Source organism: Phoca vitulina, unplaced genomic scaffold, assembly GCF_004348235.1.
Source record: "Phoca vitulina isolate PV1807 unplaced genomic scaffold, GSC_HSeal_1.0 scaffold17, whole genome shotgun sequence".
NCBI classification, from domain to species: domain Eukaryota; kingdom Metazoa; phylum Chordata; class Mammalia; order Carnivora; family Phocidae; genus Phoca; species Phoca vitulina.
In genome coordinates this window covers 32,035,378-32,060,775 of record NW_022589720.1, presented here as the reverse complement: position 1 = coordinate 32,060,775, position 25,398 = coordinate 32,035,378, and the positions used below count along the sequence as shown (strand labels likewise).

The 25,398-nt window shown below is 42.9% G+C and overlaps 1 protein-coding gene across 1 annotated transcript in view; it reads left to right on the top strand.

The window, feature by feature from the left end:
• The window catches only part of MROH2B (maestro heat like repeat family member 2B), a 64,221-nt gene extending 39,112 nt beyond the window's left edge, over positions 1-25,109 (top strand). The window contains exons 25-42 of the mRNA XM_032415402.1: positions 2,224-2,359; positions 2,454-2,549; positions 2,814-2,903; positions 3,271-3,391; positions 5,762-5,859; positions 8,012-8,164; positions 13,792-13,949; positions 14,458-14,584; positions 15,156-15,343; positions 16,426-16,566; positions 16,967-17,078; positions 17,701-17,847; positions 18,089-18,271; positions 22,286-22,441; positions 22,775-22,909; positions 23,320-23,422; positions 24,451-24,516; positions 24,971-25,109. Of these exons, the coding sequence (XP_032271293.1) occupies positions 2,224-2,359; positions 2,454-2,549; positions 2,814-2,903; positions 3,271-3,391; positions 5,762-5,859; positions 8,012-8,164; positions 13,792-13,949; positions 14,458-14,584; positions 15,156-15,343; positions 16,426-16,566; positions 16,967-17,078; positions 17,701-17,847; positions 18,089-18,271; positions 22,286-22,441; positions 22,775-22,909; positions 23,320-23,422; positions 24,451-24,516; positions 24,971-25,077 (2,317 nt within the window). The 3' untranslated portion in view covers positions 25,078-25,109. The remainder of the gene's footprint in view (positions 1-2,223; positions 2,360-2,453; positions 2,550-2,813; positions 2,904-3,270; positions 3,392-5,761; positions 5,860-8,011; positions 8,165-13,791; positions 13,950-14,457; positions 14,585-15,155; positions 15,344-16,425; positions 16,567-16,966; positions 17,079-17,700; positions 17,848-18,088; positions 18,272-22,285; positions 22,442-22,774; positions 22,910-23,319; positions 23,423-24,450; positions 24,517-24,970) is intronic.
• The last annotated feature ends 289 nt before the right edge of the window (positions 25,110-25,398 follow it).

The following is a 25,398-nucleotide window of genomic DNA, read 5'->3' as shown; positions in this document are numbered from 1 at the left end:
TAGAAACAACTGATTTGTGTGTGCTCATTTTGTATTCTACAACATTGTTTAATTTGTTTATTCTAATAATTTTTTTTGTGAACTGTAGGGTTTTCTACGTATAAGATCATGTCATCTGCAAACGGAGATAGTTTACTTCTTCCTTTCCAATCTAGATGGCTTTTATTTCTTTTTCTTGCCTAATAGCTCTGACTAGGACTTACGGTATTATGTTGAATAAAAGTGGCAAAAGCAGGCATCCTTATCTTGCTCCTGATCTTAGATTTTCCTCTAAATCTTAGAGGAAAAATGTACAGTCTTTCACCATTGATATATTAGCTGTAGGCTTTTCATATATGGCCTTTATTATATTGAGGTAAGAAACAGCATTTTCAATAACTGCTTAATAACTTATTGTATAGATATGTCTCATATTACTTAACCAACCTCCTCTTGCTATATTTGTCAGTTTTTAAAACTAAAAATAATATTTTGGTGAACACCTTTGTGTGAAAAGTGCTCTCCGAACTTTAATTATTAAAGCTGACAATTTGGTTCAATAAATATTATTCAGTGTCATCCATGTATCAGGCATGGAGATAGATTTAAAAAGGATAATCATTAACAAAATATGGCCTTGCCCTGAGCAAAATATGGCCTTGCCTACTGGGTAAAATAGATGCAAAACATACCCACCTAATTTCTCCAAAATGTAGTAAGAACCAACATAAGGGAAGGCACAGGTTGCCATGTTTACAAAGATAAGTGAAGTTTGAAGAAAGCTCAAATAAATAAATCTTGAAGATGAGTTAAGAATTAACTAGGCTCTAAGACAGTGTGGTCAAGCAGAGCTAGAATGCAAGTCACATATGTAATTTAAAATTTTCTAGTAGTCACTTTTAAAAGAGCAAAAAAAGAAACAAAGTAATTTTAATAATTATTTTGCTTAATCCAGTATATTCAGTATATTATCATTTCAACATGTATTTGATATTTAAAAAGGTGATGAGATAATTTACGTGATTTTTCATACTAAATCTCCAAAATCCAGTGTATTTTATAATTACAGCCTGTCTTAATTCAGACTAGCCACACTCAGGTGCTGGATAGCTACATGTTGCTGGTGGCTACCCTCATTTGGACAGAACACGTATAGAACTTGCAAACTGATCTCTAACGACTGAAAACCAATTAGCGTTTGCCTGGGGCCAGTGTGAAGGAAGAGATGAGCCGCAAAGGGGCATAAGGAAAAATCTGGATGTTCTATATTGATTATAGTGGCGGTTTCATGGGTGTGAAACTCATTTAATTGCACAGTTTAAATGGATGCAGCTTGTTGTGCATAAATTATACCTCAATAAGTTGATTTTTTTTTTTAAATCAGCCAGATGAAACGACTGTTTGGTTTATATCAACATATTTAACACTTTCAATAGACCTGTCCCAGCTGGTACTGACTTCTACTCCCCTATGAGAGAACCAATTTCCCCCTGCCCTGACCATGTCATCATTTTTAATTTCTTTGCTAATATGATAGCTGACAAGCAGTAGTGTATTGTCTTGATTTACATTTATTAAATAATATTTATATTTATTAAATAATAAATGGGGATTTTCATGTTTATTGAACATTTTTCCAAGTTATGTCTAGGTTTGTTCATATCTTCATGATGCTTATAGTAAATGGCTGGAAGAAATAAGGGGAGAAAGGAAGGAAGGAAGGAAGGAAGGAAGAAAGGAAAGAAGGAAGGAAGAGAGGGAGGGAAAGAAGGAAGGAGGGAGGGGGGAAGGAAGGAAGATTCCAGCCGCTTTACTATAAGTACATTCAGTATGTGTAACACTACTTAATAGCATGAGAAGACATATGAAATTGATAAAACAGCTCCAAACTTAGAATCTTCCCCCCACACCCCCTCCCCACAAAACCCATGAGCACTAGAAAAAACAAGTAGGTTAATGTTATCACAGAACCTATAATAAAGGGCTAAGTAACACAAAGCTAGTGATGATTTGTTTATCACTCTAATAAATTAGAAATGAGACATGTTGACTGTGCGCACCAGTACCGTCTGATTCTATGTCCCCAACCTCTCCCTACTTCTGTCACCATCTCCCTCAACATTCCAACATGTCAGCAAGCATTTCTGACCCCCTCAGATGTGGTTGGCAGTTCTTGGGAACTCTTCTGAGCTATGTTTTACTTGTCCTCATAATACCCATCCCTCCACATGGTTCTCATTTCAGTAAACTGAAACCTCAGCTCTCACTAAATGACCACCTAAATATTCTTGAAGAGAATATTCGCAGGCTGCTTCCCCTGCCACCTCTGGAAAAACTCAAAGATGGAGGCGAGACAGACAAGGACAAGGAGCACATTAATGTATGTGGGGGTGAGGCCTGAGTAGAATCAAGAGCTACAGTGGGACTCTACCCTCCGGCCTCAGCCTGACGCTCATGCTCACATTGGATTTCAGTTTCTCTATGAACGATCCATGGATGCTCTAGGAAGGCTGCTGAAGACCATGCTGTGGGATAATGTGAAAGCAGAGGACTGCCAAGAAATGTTCAATGTGAGTCGGGCCACTGCTCAAACTGATTCGCACATTCCCTCATTTGTGCTGCAGGGCAATACTCCAGACTCTACCTCATACTCTTCACAGGGAGACATGCAGCCTGACCCATTTAACCCGTCACATAGGGCCAGTCCACTTAAGAATTATTTGTGGGAGGTGAGCACCCTGTTATAAGAGACACAGAAAGAGCAAGAGCCAGAGAATGGAAATGAGTGAATATGAGGAGTACTAAGGAAAGAACATTTATTCTTTGACCAACAGCTTCTCCGAATGTGGCTTGTTTCACAAAAAGATTGGGAAAGAGAAAGAGCCTTCCAGATCACTGCAAAAGTGCTGACAAATGATATTGAGGTAAGTAATCCCCTGGAATGAATAGATTTCACTGCTTGCTAACAAAAGGGATCTTGGAGGCCTCTGGAATCCACAGCCCCTGCATGATGGAGCTCCAGTCCCAGAATGGAGTGCTTCCCAGAAAACCACCTGAGAGGTATCTCAGAACCCCAGGGTGTGGCAAGCACACTAGGATTAAACTATTTGGTTGCCTTTGCATGCTCCCTAGCTCACTTTTCCACTGCCCTTAAAGGGAAGGTTCAAGATTCAATTTCATTCTAAGGACCTTTAGGGGGAAAACAAGGGACTTCACATCCAGTGTTGTTGGGACTATCCTGGGATGTTGTCAAGCCACCCCATCACTTTGGGGGTCTCCTTTATCCTGCAGGCACCAGAGAACTTTAAAATTGGCTCACTCCTAGGCCTCCTGGCTCCTCACTCCTGTGACACCCTGCCCACCATCCGTCAAGCGGCTGCCAGCTCCACTATTGGTCTGTTCTGTATAAAAGGTGAGGGAAAGATGAGAAACCCACAAATGAAGAGAAGATACCTGTTTTCTCTTGTTCTTGGTTTTTCCTTGTCTCTCTCTCTCCCCAGTTCAGCCATTTCTGCGTTCTAATGCCTTCATTATGTCACAGAATTTGTCTCTCTTTTGGATCTTTTTTCCCCAATGGCTCTGTTTTTCTATTTTTAAAAATAAAGATAATAACACCAAAGCATCATAAAGGTCCATTGAGGTAGGTAAAAATGTTTTGATTTAAATCACTGGGCACTTGGGAGTATTAGCAATGCCTCCTCTATCACGTGGATTTCTTCAGGAGGAAACTGTACTATTATTATGATGCTAAGTGATTTTCAAAGTTCTCTAAGAGAGACAACTTTGTGGAGGTTTTTCCGGCTTCCAGAACAGGACCTCTGTCTACCGTCCAAGTATATGTGGAGTGGCAATATCAGGAAATGTAAGGAATTTTAAAACCTAGTCTCAGGCTGAAACCAACAAATCAGGGCCTTGGGTCCAGTTTAAATCAGCAGGTGCTTCCCCGAGAATGGCCCTGCACTGCGCATGCGCATTTCTGTGCCGCCCTGGCACGGCCAGGAGCACTGGTCTAGGTTTAGTGCCATCTCACACCTGTGTTCCACTCCTCTTTCTTTTAGGTATTCAGAAAATGCTTATTAAGTTCTTTCCATGTGTCAGGCACTTCTCTGATGCTGGAGGCACAGAGATAATTACAATTCTAAAATTCACATAAGGAAAGTATATTAAAACCAAAAGGCGGGATTTGGTTGGGCGGAAGGGAGAGGTTGGTTAGTTGGTCAAAAAGAAAAAAAAAAAACTAGCAGAGTCAAAATAGGTATGAAAGTCCTTTGGGATATGGGAAAATAATTCATTATCTTGTACCAAGCCTGAAAATAAAAAATGAGTTAAGGAAGTAAGAACTAAGGGGCCATCCCAGTAAGAGAAGAAATGTGTCAGAGAGGAAACTCATAGGAAGAGAGGAATTTCAATCCTATTATTGTTCTACCTATTCTTCCTTTAGTGTACTTTATTTTCCTGAAACATACAAAATTCAGGTTCTCAAATACTCTTTGTTAATAAGAAATCCCAGGGGCGCCTGGGTGGATCAGTGGTTAAGTGTCCACCTTTGGCTCAGGTCATGATCCCGGGGTCCTGAGACTGAGTCCCGCATCAGGCTCCCTGCTCAGTGGGAAGCCTGCTTCTCCCTCTCCCACTACCTCTGCTTGGGTTCCCTCTCTCGCTGTGTCTCTATCAAATAAATAAATAAAAATCTTTAAAAAAAATAAAAAATCCCTTACTTCATTATTTGTTTTAACTTTTTTCCTTGATAGATCAAATAGCATGGCAGAGAGAAAGAATATGATTATTAAACACCGGCTGAATACAAGTAACTAGTGTGATGCTAAATTAAATACCCATTTAAAACTCAGTTTTGAGATGAGAGCGCTGAAGTTAAGAAATTTACCAGCTCCGGGGCGCCTGAGTGGCTCAGTCGGTTAAGCGTCTGCCTTCGACTCAGGTCACGATCCCAGGATCCTGGGATCGAGCCCCGCATCGGGCTCACTGCACGGCGGAGAGCCTGCTTCTCCCTCTCCCTCTGCCACTCCCTCTGCTTGTGCTCTTCTGTCTATCTCTCTGTCAAATAAATAAATAAAATCTTTAAAAAAAAAAAAAAAAAAGAAAAGAAATTTACCAGCTCCAGAAAGTAGTAGAGCTGGGCTGTGAGCCCAGGTCTGTGTGTTCTACTGGGCTGGGCTGCCTTCCATAGAAGGGTTCAGGTGTTAGTTTCCACAATTACTCTACATTCAAACAGCAAACAGAAAATGGTTACTGTTTAGGTCTGAGTTTATTAATTGGTTTCTACAATCAGTTGCAAAGTTGCTGATGTTCCTATTGCAATAGTTAGCTTTCCATTTCCATTTTCCCAGAAGTGGCTTACTACGAAAGGGAACTCCAACGGAGACAGCAGTGTGGCAGAATAGTGAGAGCTTAGGCATTGGTGCCAGGCAGACCAGGGCTCAAATTCTCTCTCCTATTTTTAGTCTCTGGATAACTGTGGCCACATGGCTTTATAGCTCTCTGCCTCAGCTTTCTTGTCTGCAAAATCAGGAGCATCTACCTCAGATGATATTGATGAGTAATAAATGAGATCATTGTATGCAGAGGATTTAGCCCCGTGCCAGCATGCAGAAACTACTCAATATGTCTTTGCTCTTACGCCCACCCTCTCATCAGACAGGCGTCCGTGCATTTGTTAAAAGCATCCAGCAGCTGAATTAGGGTCATGTCAGAGTATAGCCAACCTCTTTAACCCCTATCAGGTCTTTGAACTCTTGCATCTGTCTCCCCTTGTGGATTTTAGGCACTCACCTGGAGGTGGAAAGACTGCAGAGTCTGCAGGAAGGGTTGCAATGTGACAATGTGCAGGTCCAGATCAACATTTCTTCTAAAATAGCAAAGGTAATAGATACGGAGGACTGGCCGAGGGATGTAAAGATGATTCTGGGTTGATTTCCAAATGAGTAAGCTGTGTATGCCCCACTACCAAGGAGAGCAACAGTCTAGCCATTCTTTGTCCTATCATGTGTTAACCCTGGGTACATGTGCCCAGTCAACACCTGCTACTGATCATTTCATACTCTGGGAAATCTTATGAACCAAGCATCCCTCTTCAGGATGAGGGAGGCAGTGTGGTGGAGTAGAAGGTACAAGGGCTTTGGAGTCTATCAGATGATGCTGTGTGCACTTGCTTGAAGCCCATTCTCCTCATTTCAAAAAAAAAAAAAAAATGCATAACCTACCTCTCAGAGTTGTTCTGAGGATTGGTCAATGAATTCATTCATTTATTTAATCATTTATTCATTCACCTACTATGCCCTATGCACCTACCATATGCTAGATATTGTTCTAGGCTCTAAGAATAGAAAAAGACAAAACGCCTACCCTCAGTCATTATGACCATATACTTACAGAGAGAAGTGAACTGTCTTGAGGACAAGGTGTCTCTTCCTAATTTGTAAAAACCCCTTCTAAGCTCGTGGTGTTTCTGCAAGAAGGAATATGATCAGATTTATATTTCCAAAGGGTCATCTAGCTGCTGGGTTCAGACTATGATACAGGCCAGCAAGAGTGAAATTAATGAAAAAAAAATCAGTTTGGAGGAAACTTCAAGAATCCAGGTGTGAGATTAGGTGGCTTGGACTAAGGTGGCAGCAGCAGAGATGACAAGAAGGTGACCGGGCGCCTGGGTGGCTCAGTTGGTTAAGCGACTGCCTTCGGCTCAGGTCATGATCCTGGAGTCCCTGGATCGAGTCCCACATCGGGCTCCCTGCTCGGCGGGGAGTCTGCTTCTCCCTCTGACCCTCCCGACCCTCCCCCCTCTCATGTGCTCTCTCTCTCAGTCTCTCTCTCTCAAATAAATAAATAAATAAATCTTTAAAAAAAAAAAAAAAAAAAAAAAGAAGGTGACCAGAATAAGGGAGAGAAGCCAGTTGGGGGCACAGAGGGAACATATGTCAAATGCCTAAGAAAGTGTCTGATACATAGTAGGTGCTCAGAAACATGAGCCCCCCTCCTTCCTTTCTTCCTAAACCATCATCCATCCCAATGTGAGAAGAAAAAAAACACAGGTAACCATTGAGTATGGAGCCCAGGCAAGCATTTGGTGTTACATAGAACAGACGTGGCAGTCTAGTCCTTTGATCTTGGAATCAAAATGACTCAAACTGGTTGAGACATGCACCTACTAATGAAAAGGGATTAATTTCCTTTCAAGAACAGTTCTACCAAATATCAGTCATCGGGCCACTTAATGCAGAGGGAAGTCAGTTGTGAATAGGAATGTTTTCATACCTACAAACTCATAATCATGACCATCTTGCTTGATTAAAGCCCCAGACAATGTCCCTGGAATTCATTCAAACTGCCAACTTTTCACCTCCCTGCAGGCCTTTTCATTAGCACACACACACATACACACACACACACACACACACACTCACACACACACACACACTACTATCACCCATTTGTATGGTTCTTGTACTTAGAGACCAAAATTGCAAAGTTTTTATTTTCTAAAACTTTTGTTGACTACTCCTAATTTTGAAACATGGAAGTGCAAAAGATAGAACTCATAATAATTCATACTTACATGGATATTGTGATACATCCAGTATTGAACATGGCGCTTAGTACATGGTGATTGATTTTCCTAAATTCTCAAGCCTTAGCTTTTCTTTGGAAGACACATGACATATTTCTGTGATATATGAAACGTATGTGAGAGTAACTTATATCATAAAATCATATAAAACCATACACATTACTTTTCCCTTGTGGGGTACACTATAACTTTGAAGTTTGGAGAAGAAATTTCTTCAGCAGGCTTGGGATTCAATAAATATAAAATAATAAAAGAGCAACCCCAGGAAAAGTCTGCCTAGAGTTTCAGGGTAATGTCTATGTCACTTTTTGTATTTTCTGTCATTTCTATACCCTAGTCATGGGTTAGCTGTTTGGAAATTCCAATGGTTTCCAATCTAAAACAGTAGCAGCATGTTGTATGTAGTGAGGTGGTTGATAACATGAATCTTTCTGCGTACATTCTCAGATTGTCAGTAAACTCATCCCAGTTGAAGAAATTCTAATGTTCCTGGAGGAAACCCTGGATGGTCTGGAGAGCCTTAACTCCACCTGTACCCAGGCCTGTGGCATATGGATGATCGTGATCCTGAAGGAACACGGAGCTGCTTTGGAAGAACAGGTGAACTGACAGCCAGTCTGACCACTGAGCAGAATTCTAACACTTCTGAAATGCCACATTGGTTGCCATTTCTCAGCTTGTCCTCTGATGGGCAATAGGCAAGAGCATGCACAGCCTCAGGAGACCTCCTCAGAGACCCAGGTTATGTACTAACAACCAGGCTCATGTTGAGTGCCTGTCTCAACCTGTTTCAATTGCCTCTCTAGTCTGTGATTTAAAAAAAAAACAAAAACTTGCCCAACTGTTGCTCTCTGGCCAGAGACAGCAGCTCTGAATAAGGGCATTTGGGTTCTGGAAAACTGGATTGTTAGATCTGTAAGGAGGAGGGTGACTGTGTGGATTTCCTTTGGAATAGCCAATAAGAGCCAGTAGAGTTTCTAATCCCACTGCCACTCTTCAAGCTGCTCTTCCACACACCTTTAGGGTTGGTTTTCTGGTAAGGAAGGCTATCACTGGAGAACTGATTGGGGGAAAGTCCTCAATCCTTGCTCCCAGCTGCAGAGTTAGCGTGAAGAAGATTTGAATTCAGGAAGCTTGGTTAAGAGCTCCAAATGGAGATGCTCTATTCTCTCCCTTGAGGTCAGAAGCAGAATTCAAGCAATTCAAACTTTAATAAGGAGAAAGAGAATCTTTAACTCAATGAAGTCACCTCAAGGGAAATACTTGAAAGTTATGGTCCTCATATCCCAGGGTCAACCACCCTAAATTAAAGAATTCTCCAATGTCTGACCTTTAGAAATTATTTCTGTGCTAATTACTCTCCAACCAGTTTTTTCAAAAATATTTATTTTTTATTAACATATTATGTATTATTTGTTTCAGGGGTACAGGTCTGTGATTCATCAGTCTTACACAATTCACAGCACTCACCATGGATATACCCTCCCCAATGTCCATCACCCAGCCACCCCACCCCTCCCACCCCCCACCACTCCAGCAACCCTCGGTTTGTTTCCTGAGATTAAGAGTCTCTTATGGTTTGTCTCCCTCTGTGGTTTCATCTTGTTTCATTTTTCCCTCCCTTCACCCATGATCTTCACATTTTCTTTTTCAGCATTCCTCTTGTTTCTTCAATTCCACATATAAGTGAGATCATATGATACTTGTCTTTCTCTGATTGACTTATTTTTTTTTTAAAGATTTTATTTATTTATTTGACAGAGAGAGACATAGCGAGAGAGGGAACACAAGCAGGGGGAGTAGGAGAGGGAGAAGCAGGCTTCCCCGCGGTGCAGGGAGCCCAATGCGGGGCTCGATCCCAGGACCCCGGGATCACGACCTGAGCCGAAGGCAGACGCTTAACGCCTGAGCCACCCAGGCGCCCTCTGATTGACTTATTTTGCTTAGCATAATACCCTCTAGTTCCATCCACGTCGTTGCAAATGGCAAGATTTCATGTTTTTAGATGGCTGCATAATATTCCATTGTATATATATACTACATCTTCTTTATCCATTCATCTGTTGATGGACATCTAAGCTTTTTCCATAGTTTGGCTATTGTGGACATTGCTGCTATAAACATTGGGGTGCACGTACCCCTTCGGATCACTACATTTGTATCTTTGGGGTAAATACCCAGTAGTGCAATTGCTGGGTCGTACAGTAGCTCTATTTTCAACTTTTTGAGGAACCTCCATACTGTTTTCCAGAGTGGCTGCACCAGCTTGCCTTCCCACCAACAGTGTAGGATGGTTCCCCTTTCTCTGCATCCCCTCCAACATCTGTCGTTTCCTGACTTGTTAATTTTAGCCATTCTGACTGGTGTGAGGTGGTATCTCATTGAGGTTTTGATTTGGATTTCACTGATGCCGAGCGATGTTGAGCACTTTTTCATGTGTCTGTTGGCCATTTGGATGTCTTCTTTGGAAAAATGTCTGTTCATGTCTTCTGCCCATTTCTTGATTGGATCATTTGTTCTTTGGGTGTTGAGTTTGATAAGTTCTTTATAGATTTTGGATACTAGCCCTTTATCTGATATGTCATTTGCAAATATCTTCTCCCATTCTGTTGGTTGTCTTTTGGTTTTGTCTGTTTCTTTTGCTGTGCAAAAGCTTTTTATCTTGATGAAGTCCCAGTAGTTCATTTTTACTCTTGCTTCCCCTGCCTTTCGCGATGTCTCTAGGAAGAAGTTGCTGCGGCTGAGGTCAAAGAGGTTGCTGCCTGTGTTCTCCTCTAGGATTTTGATGGACTCCTGTCTCACATTTAGGTCTTTCATCCATTTTGAGTCTAATTTTGTGTGTGGTGTGAGGAAATGGTCCAGTTTCATTCTTCTGCATGTGGCTGTCCAATTTTCCTAACACCATTTGTTGAAGAGACTGTCTTTTTTCCATTGGACATTCTTTCCTGCTTTGTCAAAGATTAGTTGACCATAGAGTGGAGGGTCCATTTCTGGGCTCTGGATTCTGTTCCATTGATCTATGTGTCTGTTTTTGTGCCAGTACCATACTGTCTTGATGATGACAGCTTTGTAATAGAGCTTGAAGTCCGGAATTGTGATGCCACCAGCTTTGCTTCTCTTTTTCAACATTCCTCTGGCTATTCAAGGTCTTTTCTGGTTCTATACAAATTTTAGGATTATTTGTTCCATTTCTTTGAAAAAAGTGGATGGTATTTTGATAGGGATTGCATTAAATGTGTAGATTGCTCTAGGCAGCATAAACATTCTTGCAATATTTGCTCTTCCAATCCATGAGCATGGAACCTTTTTCCATTTCTCTGTGTCTTCATCAATTTCTTTCATGAGTATTCTATAGTTTTCTGAGTACAGATTCTTTGCCTCTTTGGTTAGATTTATTCCTAGGTATCTTATGGTTTTGGGTGCAATTTAAATGGGATCGGCTCCTTAATTTCTTTCTTCTGTCTTGTTGTTAGTGTGTAGAAATGCCACTGATCTTTGTGCATTGATTTTATATCCTGCCACTTTAGTAATTCCTGTATGAGTTCTAGCAGTTTTGAGATGGAGTCTTTTGGGTTTTCCACATAAAGTATCATATCATCTGCAAAGAGTGAGAGTTTGACTTCTTCTTTGCCAATTCGGATGCCTTTTATTTCTTTTTGTTGTCTGATTGCTGAGGCTAGGACTTCTAGTACTGTGTTGAATAGCAGTGGTGATAGTGGACATCCCTGCCATGTTCCTGACCTTAGGGGAAAAGCTCTCAGTTTTTCCCCATTGAAAATGACATTCACTGTGGGTTTCTCATAGATGGCTTTTATGATATTGAGGTATGTACCCTCTATCCCTACACTGTGAAGAGTTTTGATCAAGAAAGGATGTTGTACTTTGTCAAATGCTTTTTCTGCATCTATTGAGAGGATCATATCATTCTTGTTCTTTCTTTTATTAATGTGTTGTATCATGTTGATTGATTTGCAGATGTTGAACCAAACTTGCAGCCCAGGAATAAATCCCACTTGGTCGTGGTGAATAATCCTTTTAATGTACTGTTGGATCCTATTGGCTAGTATTTTGGTGAGAATTTTTGCATCCATGTTCATCAGGGATATTGGTCTGTAGTTCTCCTTTTTGATGGAGTCTTTGGTTTTGGGATCAAGGTAATGCTGGCATCATAAAAAGAGTTTGGAAGTTTTCTTTCCATTTCTATTTTTTTGGAACAGTTTCAGAAGAATAGGTATTAATTCTTCTTTAAAGGCAAAAACATTTATTTTTTTAAAGATTTATTTATTTCAGAGAGAGAGAAAGAGCACGTGAGTTGGGGGGAGAGCAGAGGGAGAGAATCCCCAAACAGACTCCCCTCTGAGCACAGAGCCCAACGTGGGGCTCAATCCCACGACCCTGAGATCATGACCTGAGCTGAAACCAAGAGTCAGACCTCCAACCAACTGAGCCACCCAGGCACCCCCAGAAATATTTATTGAGTGCATACTATGGCAGGCACTAGGCCAAACATGAAAGAATCAAAGGCTTATAAATTTGGAATGTCGTATTTGTGTGTTTAGCACCTAAATCCTCTCCTAACATCATTGAAATGGGACTCTGTGGTAATCATACTTGCCAGATATTTATGTTTAAGGAATTATAATTCAGAGGAAATGTATTGTTTAACCTAAAAATGTCTGCCCAAAATAAATAAGAGAAGTATCTACTAAAAGCAAAGTTACTTTAGCAGAGAGACTTGCCCTTCTCCACATCTAAAATCCAAATGTATAATATCATTCCCTACTGCCCACAGATTAACACCCAAATTTGGAAGGGCGCCCTTCAGTTTTCTCTAGGATCTGGCTTCATATTTTCTATCAAGTTATCTTCTTTTATCACCCTCATTTTCTCTGTGTTCCAAACTGGACCATTCTCCTATTCCAGAAATCTTCACCATATTTGCTCGGGCTCATGATCTCCTGCTATTTTTTTATATAGATTTTTTTAAGAGCTGTTTTAGATTCACAGCAAAATAGAGCAGATAGCCATATACCTCTCTCCCCACACATACGCCTCCTCCCTCACTATCAACACCCCACACCAGAGTAGTACATTTGCTACAATCAGTGAACCTACATCGACACATCATTATCACCTGAAGTCCATAGTTTCCATTAAGGTTCACTCTTGGCATTGACAAATACATAATTGCATGTATCCAGCATTGCAGTAACATACAGAATGGTTTCACTGCTCTAAAAATCTTCTGTGCTTTATCTATTCTCGTGCTTTTTTTTATTTTACATCTTTATCTGTATTCTTCTTTCTGACGAGGATGACTTTTCCCCGCCATCTCCACCTTGCCTTTTGAGATTGCTATATTATCCTTCAAGACTCAGACCAGATGTCCGTCCAAAGTGACCTCAGTTACTCCCAGATTCCCCTATCAGTCCTGTGAACATCCTATATACCACTTGCCGTACATTGCCTTTTGCACAGGCCTTTGGGTACATGGCTAACATTCTTTTTTTTTTTTTATGTTATGTTAATCAGCATACATTACATCATTAGTTTTTGATGTAGTGTTCCATGATTCATTGTTTGCATATAACACCCAGTGCTCCATTCAATACGTGCCCTCTTTAATACCCACCACCAGGCTAACCCATCCCCCTACCCCCTCCCCTCTAGAACCCTCAGTTTGTTTCTCAGAGTCCATAGTCTCTCATGGTTCGTCTCCCCCTCCGATTTTGCCCCCATCCTTTCTCCCCTCCTGCTATCTTCTTCTTTTTTTTTTTTTTAACATATAATGTATTATTTGTTTCAGAGGTACGGGTCTGTGATTCATCGGTCTTACACAGTTCACAGCGCTCACCATAGCACATGCCCTCCCCAATGTCCATCACCCAGTATGGCTAACATTCTTTATTAGAATACTGATTCCTTTTGAGAAAGGGCCGCATCTTATTCATCTTTGGTAAATTCCCCACAATGCCTAGCACAATATTTGGCCTAATGCAGCCTTTCACCAAATATTTGCTACGTCGACTTAAGAATAAACACCCAGTATAGCTAGAATCCCCCTGAGTAAGAGATAGGTCATGCAGAATTGATTATTATTTTTAACCTGGTTTATAATTCATCAACCACCCATGAATAATATGCTGACTGTATGTGTCCTAAGTCATTCATGTAGAGGAAAAATGGCAACTTCCTGTTTGATTTGGCTTTTTGTTTTTTTCTTTTAGCTGTTGGAGATCTTGAGCATGATTTACCATCACATGCCAGTCCTCAGGCAAAAGGAAGAAAGTTTTCAGTTTATGCTGGAAGCCGTCTCTCAGATCGCCAGCTTTCACATGGACGCAGTTGTTGCCAACCTTTTACAGAAGCCTCTGCCCTTTGACAGGTAGATTCTAACTGAGCCGGTCCATTCTCCTAGGAAAGGCTAATCTGCATTGAGGAAGAATTGGTGGTTTGAGAGAAAGAAAGCAAAAACAAAGGTTGAGAACATCTCACCTAAATAATAATTTCAAAAATGGTGTTTGAATCACAAGGGACATTTCTCCAAGTGTTTTTCATATACATATCCTCATTAAATGATGAGATTTTTTTTAAAAAAATTCATCATAGGAATAAATGAGTATTAGAAAAATGAGTATTTCTCCTCTTTCTGGTTGCCTAGAATACACCTATGGGAGAGGTTTCTGCCTTAATGGACATCAACAAACCTAAGTCACCCACGTCCAGAATGCTGGACTGTTAAATCACACATCCTTCTTATTTCCAGGCATGTTAGCATCTCTATCTGTCCTTGAAATTTTGATTAGTCATAATGTTGTTTTAGAGGGGAACAGATGAAAACACTCATAATCCAAAGAGTTGTTTCTTATCAGCTTCCTGCCTTACCACTCTAGGGACACAAAGACATTGTGGAAGGCTCTGGCTGAGAACACAGCCTCCAGTGGTAAGCTCTTGAGAGCCTTAACAGACAAACTTGAGAATGAATTAGAAGATGACCTAGCCGGGATGGAGGCGATTTCAGTGAGTTGGACAACCCATCACATGCCTGGAATAGCGTCCCACTCCGTGGTCTGTCCCCACCTGGAACTTGGTGACGTAGCATTAATCATACTTCTTCCCCTCTCATACTCTGATTTTAAATCAACTCCAGCTTAGATTCGACAAATATGGTGGCAATTTTGTCTGCGGCTGTCACTTTTAGAACCAAATTTCTCATCATCTCAAAGAAAATCCGTGTATCTGTATTTCCAAATTTGTCTTCAAGAGATCCAAAAGCACCCTTTTGAAAGACGTCAGTGCTGGAAAAGATTTCATTTAACCTGACTGGTTCCCCCCTGGAATTTGGAGCTGCCCAACATGGCAGTCCTGAGAGAGAAACACATTCTGAGTTGAGAAGTTTCCAGACAAATTCACCCTCTCTTTTCAGGCTGTTTTTATTTTTGTTTTGCTCTGTTTTGCTTTGTTTTTACCATGAGTGTGGTCACCTTGGAAAGCAATCCTCTGGGGAGAAAAACAAACTTGAAGATCAGGCCCGGGAGATGTCCTGGGAGGAAAGGGGCCTACTTGACTGCGGGGTCCTCTCTCCCCTCAGGTGGCCTGTGCTATGTATGAAGTGGTATCAACAGGCACCCCTATCACCACCTTGTACCCGGAGGTGTTCACTCTTCTCCTGAAGCTGGTCAGCTGCACACTGGGCCAGAAAATGCCCACTTCCCTCTGGAGCCACAGACGGCGAGTAATGCAGCAGGGAGAACGGCAGCAGACCGCAGACCCCTGCAGGTACATGGCCAGGCAGGAGGGCCCTCCCCAGCTGTCGGGATCCCAGACGCTAGACGAGGGGCCGTGGCAGTCAAGGCCTATGCCTTCTGCTGTGGCCTCCACTACCCAGGAGCAAACAAGGCTCCGCTGACCTTGAGCCCTTGGTACTCTTCTTCCCTGAGCCGGGCCCCAGGGTCGCTGCCCAGAACGGTCCCGGAACAAAGAATAGCTGCTCTGTGGGCTTCCATAGAGCTCTGTTTCATTTGTTTTCTCTCACTGAGACCCTTCAAGGAAGGCTGGAATTCTGTGATATAGGCCACCAAGGAAAGAAGAAAAATAAAAATTGACACCATATTTTATCAAACTGAAGATGTCACCCATTGAAGGAAGCAAAATTATTTTGTGTATTATTGAAAAAGAAAGAAAGAATCCCAACTAAGCCATGAATCAATGCTTTCTTATACTTTCAAATGTTTGCTATATATTTATTCAAAGAGCTCTTTTAAAATGATTAGGTATAGATTTTTATCCTCTATCGCAAGGCTCTGTTTCCTTGTCCTTTTGCATAACTTTTTATTCCAGTGTCAAATGAATCTTTCGAAAGACATTCTAAGCAGCATTTAGGCCCAACACGTGTAGTTCCATTAATATATGTCACTTCACTAAAATGACAGCGGTATCAAGGGCCCTGCCTCCATCCACGCACGTACCCGGGCCTGCACCCGTCCTCCTGACTCCAGCACGACCACTGTCTGGCCAGCCGTCGCGACACATCATCCACTGTGAGACGCGTCCTGGTTCCGGAAGGGCTGTTTGAGAATAAGCAAAAGAGAGGAGTTTGCACGTTCCATCCTTTGGGCTTTATTTTCTCCTGAGAGGTTGATGAGGTTTTGTGGCATTTTACTTACTGGTTCAGATAATCTCCGTGTCCCCTCTGACCCCAAATCAAAGTGTGAGATCAGGCAGTCGGTTTTTCCCCTTGCACGGTGTCCCTTCATCCAGGAGTGAGGGAACCTTGTGGGAAACAGACAGAGTGAACTTGGGGATTCACACTTCCCTGCGTGGGGCTGGCTTACTTCTGTGATGCCGACTGTCTCCTTCAGGCTCTCGACGGTGACTCTGAAGTGTGTGCAAGCCCAAGCCATGAAAGAAGGCCTTGCCAAGGAATCTGATGAGGGGGACAACTTGTGGACCCTCCTCAGCAGTCCCAGTACCCACCATGTAGGAGTGTGTGCACTGGCCAGGTAACGGGCGGGCCTTCTAGAACTGGACACAAAGGAGAAAACTAAAAATCGAGTAAAAATGCAATGTAGACAGCTTCACTGGAGCAGTGGACTCACTAAGGACTTATAGTCCAGGAGGAAAAACAAGGAAGAAAGAGCAAAGGGACGTGGGAAGAGATGGTGGGAGCAGCCCAGATCCCACCACTCCCCCAAAATATAGTGATGCAGTGAACAGTGGTAGGAAAACTGCACCTAGACTGGGCACTTGGATAAGCTATTTTCAAGTTGAAGCATTAGCGCTCTTCTGTCGAACATCCCCTTTTAGATCATTTATTTTCCTGAGAGAGAAATAGACCAAAATGTCCTCCATTGTTTAGAAAGAACAAAGTCTCTGCGACAACTGGAGCCTTGCGTTTTCTAGGAGCACTGTGCAGCAACGTGGCATCATACTGGAGATCATGGAGCAACTCTTCTCATCTCTCACCTCCTCCTCGGAGAACTACCGGGTCACCGGCACAGCTTTCTTCTCTGAGGCAAGAGAAAGCGGCCACGTCACTGCTCAGCAGGCTCTCTGGGTCCCCTTGGGGGTGTTTCTCTCAGGGTCAAGAGTTCAGTGGGAGCTGGCCCTTCGGGGGAGCTTGGGGAGTGGAGAGCCCCAGTCACTGCCAGAAATATGGTACCCGAGCAGGGAATGAGAGAGGGAAAAAAAGAACCCACCCCCAACCTCTTCCTTCGCTCCGGTCTGCAGAAACCAACCCTCCCAGGACAGAGAAGCCTGGAGAATAACTATGACAGGGACAAAATAAAAAGTAATCAATGGTATATTATTGTCACCTCACACCCTGGCACAAAGGTTGTCCCAGCCGACCCAGGGAAGGAACATTGTCAGTAACTCCTGTTTTCCCATTTTTCCATTTCGATTAGAAAACCTCTTCTTAACTATGTCTCGTGGTTCTTGTCACCACGTAACCTTGACCTGGGGGCTGCTCGTATCTAGAGATTAGTTTCTGCAACACTTGCTGATTCACCCCAGGGCTTCCTCCTCCACTTCATGAGTGGCTGGACCCTACACTTTCATTGTATCTATGATGCACTCGTCACTGTCCTGGAGGGAGGCCACTCCCTTCACTAAAGGGGCGAAGTGGTTGTTTTCAGCTCGTGAAGGAGCCAATCCTTTGGAAGCATGGGAATCTACGGGAAGTGCTGATCCTCATGGATCAGAGTGCCTGGGACTCCAATGCCACGTTGAGGCAAATGGCCATCCGAGGACTTGGTAATACAGCTTATGGAGCCCCTCACAAGGTAAAAGGAGTATGGGGCGGGGAGACATGCAAGTAGAGTTGAAAATAATGATTTACTAACCCACACCTCGTGGTTGCATAGTAATTAAGTAAAAATCCAAATAAATTGTTACAGTGGTATCTCTCAGGTTGAAGAAACTGTGACCCTAACAGAATTCTAATTTCCTTGCTGGGAGTCCCCTACCCTCGTCCACCTGCACGTAGAACAGTTTTCGAGATTAAGAGACCTTATTTCAAAATAGGTGAAGAAGCATAAGCAGATAATATTAGAATCTGTCATCAGAGGCCTGTATCACCTGGCCCGCACCGAAGTCGTCTGTGAAAGCTTGAAGGCTCTAAAAAAGATCCTGGAACTGCTCACAGACCGAGACGTGAGCTTCTACTTCAAAGAGATAGTGCTGCAAACAAGAACCTTCTTTGAAGACGTAAGTGAGCCTGTTCAGGAATCTTCCCTCCCCAGAAGTGAACAAACAGAGAGAGATTCAGGTAGTTCTTGTAGCAGGCAAAGTCGCTGTCCCATCTCTCTTCCTTGGCCTTCCCACTGTGCATCCCCAGCGCAGAGATCATTGGTACAGTTCCCGTGCAGGCTGCTGGCTTCCTGGCTCTCCCTCTGCCTGAGGGGACTCCTGAGGGGACTCTCTGGCTGGGAAATCACGATCGCTCTGAGCAGGGCGGGGCTGGGGGGGGTTATGCAGACATGTTGGGGGAGAACCCTAGAACAACAAGAAATGTAAGTTTGCAAATAAACTTCTCAGCTTCCTCCTCTGTCTGAAGGATTGAGCCCACTTGCCCATAAGGGAAATACACTCCTTAATAATGCCTTTTGGTAGCTTTCCTCTCTTCCCTGTCTCATTCCCACAAATTATGCCAGTACTCAACAGAGAGCAAGGGCCCAAATAAAGGTCTTCTCACCTCCAACACTCTTCTCCACGTCCAAGATGCAAAGGTTAAAAATGCTTGCGTGGTTCATTTAATCTAGGAGTCAGGATACACCACAGCCAGAGGGCCAAATGCTGCCCAGAGCATCTTTTCGTCAATGAAGTTTCATTGGCACACATCCATGCTCATCAGTTACATATTGTCTATGGTTGCTTTCACACTTCATCTGCAGAATTGATTAGTTGTTACAGAAACCATATGGCCCCCAAAGTCTAAATTATTTACTGTCTGGCCTTTCACAGAAAAAGCTTCTGTAAAACCCCCAATCTAGTCAACAGCCTAGAAATCAATTCAAAAAAAGATTAGTCAGTGACCCCAGGCAAAGGAAGGTCATTTTCCTTTGTACCTCCCGGAAAACTAGATTTTATTATTTATTTTGGTTTATTCATTGTCATCAGAGTAAAAATCTATTTCCCCTCCAACTTACATACATTTTTGTGATCGAGACCTCTTTCCTCATGTTGTGTTGTCAGAGGAGATGGAAAACTGCTGGTTTCCTCCTCTTAAACATTAAGGCTTGATTAAATTACCTTTCTACCTTCCAGTCTCCAGACTGAAAAGTCTTCATTTCCTCCATTATTCATCATAAACCTAATTTTTCAGCTCTTTAAATATTTTACAAGCCAGCAACTCTGTTGTGTCTCTAGATGTGGCCTGCAAAGTACTGAAGACAACCTAAAGAAAAATTCCCTCTCAGGTCTGATTTTTTCCTATTTATCCACTCCAATTTTTTTTTTAAATCTTGCCCTTTCTTCCTGACTCCTTGGCAATTTGTTAATGACATAGGCTTCTAGATTTTAGTCTGCAATATATGCCCACAGTCGATAATTCTTCAGTTGTGTATTTTTCAGTTTCCGTTATTTCCTTGCTAGCCTAATCCCGGCCTTTGAAAGCAGCTTTCTGCTTGTGTCCAGCTACTTTCTCCAATGTATCAACATTCCTTTTAATTCTCATCTTGTCCTCAAAACTGCTTACTTGGCTCCCACTCAATATAGTATCTTCTGTAAAATAACAAAGATGTTCCTTTTTTCATTACACAGATAATTGATGACAATCTTTGACAGCAAAGGGCTGAAGTCACCCCTACAGCGCCCCACCTGTTTGTTAGCTTCCCCGGGGTTGTTGTGGATCCAGTGATGATAGTTCTCTTGGATCTGAGCCTCCAATAATCACCTATGAGTTTTGTGGTCAAGATAATGTTTCTCAGTCTTATGCGGAAGGAAAAAATTCTAAAGTCTTGCTGGGTTGTGAGGTTAGAACTTTCTAATCCCCAATAGGTATCAGTTCCATCGTTTTTGTATAAAAGTGAAGTCTTGATAAAAAAACTTAGGACTTAGTAATGACATGCTACTCATTCTCTGCTAATGCTCTCTTCCCACAAGTAAATTGAACTATACTTTATGAAACTTAGCCCCAATAGTTTTCTATAGATTAAGCATACAATTCTGTCATCTCCAAGTTTCTTCCCTCCTCCCTTTCTTTCAATATTTAAGCACTTTCTTGGAATTCTCAAAACATGGTGACACTCCAACGAAATGGTAGAACAGAAAATATGGTGGCCACCCCACGCACCGCGCCCTGTTCACTCCTGCCCCTGCACCAACCCCGAGCAATCACCTTACTCTGTGTGACTCCATTTTCTCAACTCGAAACAAGGACACTAAACTCTAGTATCTCAGCACCCACAACAGGTTTGCTGCTTTTTTTCTGCTTTTTCCTATCATTCCTTGACCTATCATTAGGTCCCATCATTTGATTTCAGAAAATTTAAAAGATTTTGAAAAAAGTAAATACCTTTCTACCTTTTTGGTGTTTTGTAATTGGTCTGTTTTCTTTTTCTAAAAAGAGACCTTTTGGGGTGCCTGTGGGTGGCTCAGTCGGTTAAGCATCTGCCTTCAGCTCAAGTCATGATCGTGGGGTCCTGGGATCGAGCCCCGAGTCGGGCTCTCTGTTCAGCGGGAAGACTGCTTCTCCTTCTGCCTCCCTCTTTCTCTCTCTCCCCTCTCTCTGTCATATAAATAAATAAATAAATCTTTTTTAAAAAATAAAATGAAAAGAGACCTTTTAGGGCACCTGGCTGGCTCAGTCAGCAGAGCATGCAACTCTTGATCTCAGAGTTGTAAGTTCAAGCCCCACGTTGGGTGTGGAGATTACTTAAAAATAAAATCTTTTATAAATAAATAAATAGGGGTGCCTGAGTGGTTCAGTTGGTTAAGTGTTCGACTCTTGGTTTCGGCTCAGGTCATGACCTCAGGGTTGTGAGATTGAGCCCCACATTGGGTTCCATGCTCAGCAGGGATTCTCCTTGAGATTCACTCCCTATCCCTCTCCTACTCCTCTACCCTTTCCCCGCTCACACTCACTCGTGCTCTCTCTCACAAATAAGTAAATAAATAATCTTTTAAATAAATAGAAATATATCCTGACCTCATTCCTAGTACATTTAAACATTTCTACTTCCATTTCTATGATATGAGGTCATGTCTCATGTATTCATTTAACTTTTCTGGCCTTGTCCCAACCAGCCATCTTTATATTTTCTGGAAGATCTTTATTAACTTCCTTTTCTGTGGCTTTTTTGTTTATGTGCCCATTTCTGACACATTCTACCTTGCCATCAAAATTAATACTACTCTCTCTTCTTTTCCTCATATTCATGGGGATGCTTTTCATTGGCCCTTGTTTATTGCTAATCCAAAATAATATTCTGCGACTCAGGACGACTTTTCTCTTCATCCCTCTGCCTTTATATGGGTATTCTAAACTAGTTTGCTAGACCTGGGAGGGAAAAAAAGAAAGAAAAACCTCCAGAAAATCCAGTGTTTGTTAGAACTCTGATCAGTATCGGCAAAGTATCTGGGATAACAGGAGGCCATCTTTCTCCACCACCTCACCCTTTGGTTCTTAAAATCATTATCTACCATGCTGGACAACAAGCAAGGAGGTTCCAAAATTTCACAGATGCAAGCGTAGGGCTAGGCACTTGTTTGTTTCTTCTCTGTCTCCGAGACCCAGAGCCCAAACTTCTGAGCTGCCTTTAATCCCATTGGAAAGTATTTGGGATCTTAGAGAAGAGTTTTGGGCCTTGGGCAATTTAGATTAGAAGCCCCAGAATTCTAGGTTAGTGATGCCATCAGGCTAATTTGTATAAAATACACAATGAGCAGGAACCCTCCCTGGCCTCTTGCCCCCAGTACTCTGTGTTTACCATTCCTGTGGTCTGTTTCCCCAGTAGCTACTCAACGATAGAAACCAAGTCTCCAGCTCTAGAGCATCACTTAAACCCCAGTCCCGTGGCCATTTAAACTCACGGAGTGTGAGTACAGAGCTGCTAGGAATGGAAGGGCGTTCTTGGCGCACAGAGGGGTTGTGACAAGAGCACACCGGCGCCTGTGTTGCAGCCTCCCTCTGCTGACATGGGGCGGCTGGGGTGGGGGTGGGTGCCAGCCGGGAGTGGCCCGTGAGGGCGACTCACCCATGACATGCATCTGTCACCACAGGAGCAGGATGATGTGAGACTGACTGCCATCTGCTTATTTGAGAATCTGGCATCCCTAACAGGAAGAAGGTGGAAGATTTTTTTTGTGGAGGAAATAAAAAAGAGCATGATTTCATTCCTTCTCCACCTCTGGGATCCCAATCCCAAGATCGGAGCAGTAAGTGGCCTTCGTACAGACACCTGCACCTCCTCCTCCCCCACGGCCGGCAGGTGCCAGTAAGTCTGGTCTAGCTGGTCCAGAAGCTGGATCTGAGGCCACCTCTCTCAACCGAACCTGAAAACTGCTTCTTCAACCCTAGGTTCTTTCTTGCCTGCTCTCTCTCTCTGAGATTGCTCTTCCGTCTTTGAAACTGGGAAGGTACCAGCACTGACTTTAAGCCCCTCACATCGCTGGTGTCCACTGCCCCACTCCCAGCACTAGGCAGCATCCTTCCCTTCCGGAAGGAGATCCAGCATTATAGACGGTGACTTGAAACACTCTGTTTCTTAGGCTTGCCGTGATGTCCTGATCATCTGCATCCCTTTCCTGGGCCTTCAGGAACTCTATGGGGTGTTAGATCATCTCCTTGATGGTCAGGATCTACCAAGGGCCAGGGATTTCTACAGGCAATTCTGTGTGAAACTGGTGAGTGTGTCGTAAACGCTGCCTGCAAACGCTGCACAGCCCAGAGTCCAGGCAGATCCCAGAAAGGCAAACAACACAGCAAGGGATCTGTGGCCACAGTCAGAACTGGTTTGGAAGGATCTCAATGATTCTTGGTGTCTGGCCCCATTACCTTCCGCTCTTTCTCAAGTCCTGACTGGGCTATGTTCTTCGAGATTCCTGAAACACACCTGTTGATTAGTCCCGTAAGGCCCGGTACTTTTCTCATTAAATTCAGGTTTGAAATAACCATAAGACATCTTCCAGTAGAATGATTAATGGCTGTGTGAGTGTCCGTGGTCTTTAGTTTCCTTTTGTAGGACCTACCGGATGCCAAATTTCATAATGGATCACTTCCCAGTTGTCTTCTTTGTAATATCCATCTCTTTTAGGCAAAGAAAAACCAGGAAATCCTGTGGATCCTCCACACACACTCATTCACCTTCTTCAGCAGCAACTGGGAGATGATCCGGAGTGCTGCCGTCAAACTCACAGGTGAGGGCACATTCACACTCCCTACTCAGATGATCTGCTCCTTCCCATCTAGTCTTGCTTCAACGGGAAGCTACTCCACCATGAACACGGGTATGACTGGGATGACAACAACAACAACAACAACAAAATGCCAGAAAGGAATTCGTTCTGCATCTTGGAATATCTTCCCTCAAAGGAACCTGTTCCCTTTTGCAGATGAAAACTTGTAACGTCTTCTGACTTCCCAAAACCCCCGCTCCTCCCATTAGACCCTCCCCCCTCATGTCTCTTCTGGTTCCTAGTCGTCGCTCCTTCTTTTGCCCAAGTCTTTGCCCAAGCCTGCTGCCATGCCTAAATGCTTCCTTTGCATCCTCCCTTAACATAAGCCATAGTAAACCTTCCAAGCTGGGTTGAAGCTGAGAGCTTTAGCAGCTACATAATACAAGTGGAAAGTGTGTCAGTGAGGAGACCAGCCGATCTTGGCTCTGCTATATGATTCTGGACAATTCACTTAACTTCTCTGTGTTACCTCTTTGTCTGATCTATGAAATAAAAGAGGAATGTAAGTGAATCCCTGAGGATCCTTCAATTATGAAATTCTAAATTTTATCATGATGCCTATTCTAACTAATCCAGCCCACCATGAACAGGCCTACTCTCTTGGCCACCTTTAAGACTGAGTTAAAAGCTAAGGATTTCTTATTGGATCATATGAATGATCCCTCCAGCTACACTGTAAACTTTCTGAAGACAAGGATCCTATCTGGCACATGTTTGAAGCCCTGACAATAACTGGCACCCCCTGGGAGGACACTTCGTGATCTTTCCCAAGTACATGTTGGGTGAGGGACCACTTCCAGACATGGCACTCAAGACCCAAGAGACATCACCCTGGCATCATCCTAGGGTCACAAAAAGAATCAGATAATTTGCTCATTCACTAGCCAGACCACTTAACTTCTGACCAGGTGCAGAGTCTGACCTGACATGCTTTTCATGGCCTCTTCCTCTATAATGAAATTAGTATCTGTTTCCCCTGTTGATTTTAGATGCCATTGTTCTCAACTTGACCAACCAATATGTGCAGTTATTAGACAAAGAACAACTGACCACACGTGAGTACCAACCCTAGTTTCTGCTCAGCATATTGTTAAAGACATATCTTTGAGAAAGAAAAGCTAATGCTGCACCAAGTTCCCTGTTATCCCAGAAACTGAAAATCCTAGTACCTCATGATTGTCTCTAATGCTCCCTAGAAACTGGAATTTCTCCTGAGTATAAAGCAACCCCCAGCTCCAGCCCTTTGTGGGCATCATTCCCAACAGACTGTTATTTTCTGATTGTCTATAAACCTACTGATTACAAGGTCAGGATCTTCTCTTCCCCTATTTCAGTGTTAAAATAGATTCTCAGCTTGCAGATCCAAATCCTACCCACTGGGATAGAACATAAGCATGGGACCCCCCAGCTCCACGTAGAGCTGACCCTCAACATAGAGCCTCAAGCTGCGGCATAGCTTGAGCCTTGGCTTTCTTCGTTCACTGAACCCTGCTTTTCTTCCTGTTTCAGGGCTCCAAGCACTTCGGCAAGACCCCTGCATCAGTGTCCAGAGAGCAGCCGAAGCTGCCTTGCAGACCCTCCTGAGAAGGTGTAAAGACCTAAATGTCCTTCTGTAAACCATCAGGAAATAAACTGCTAGGCTTTTTCTACAACTGACTCCTGTCTTCATCCTCACAACCTACAAACGTACAGCATCTTGAGGAAAGAGATGGTGCCTAGCATGGGGATCTTGAAGTGATGGTGTATTCCTTACCCTCCAGGGTCTCCCTGCCGACTTCCATTAGTAAAAAGTAAATCCCACAAATTCACTTGAGCGATAACCTGTGATTTGAGTGGTGCTGGCCACGTAACCTTTGCGCAGGTTACCCCTCTATCTTGGGAAGCTTATGTCCCAACAGATCCCAAAAAATGACAGAACCTGAAACAAGTCTGCTGCC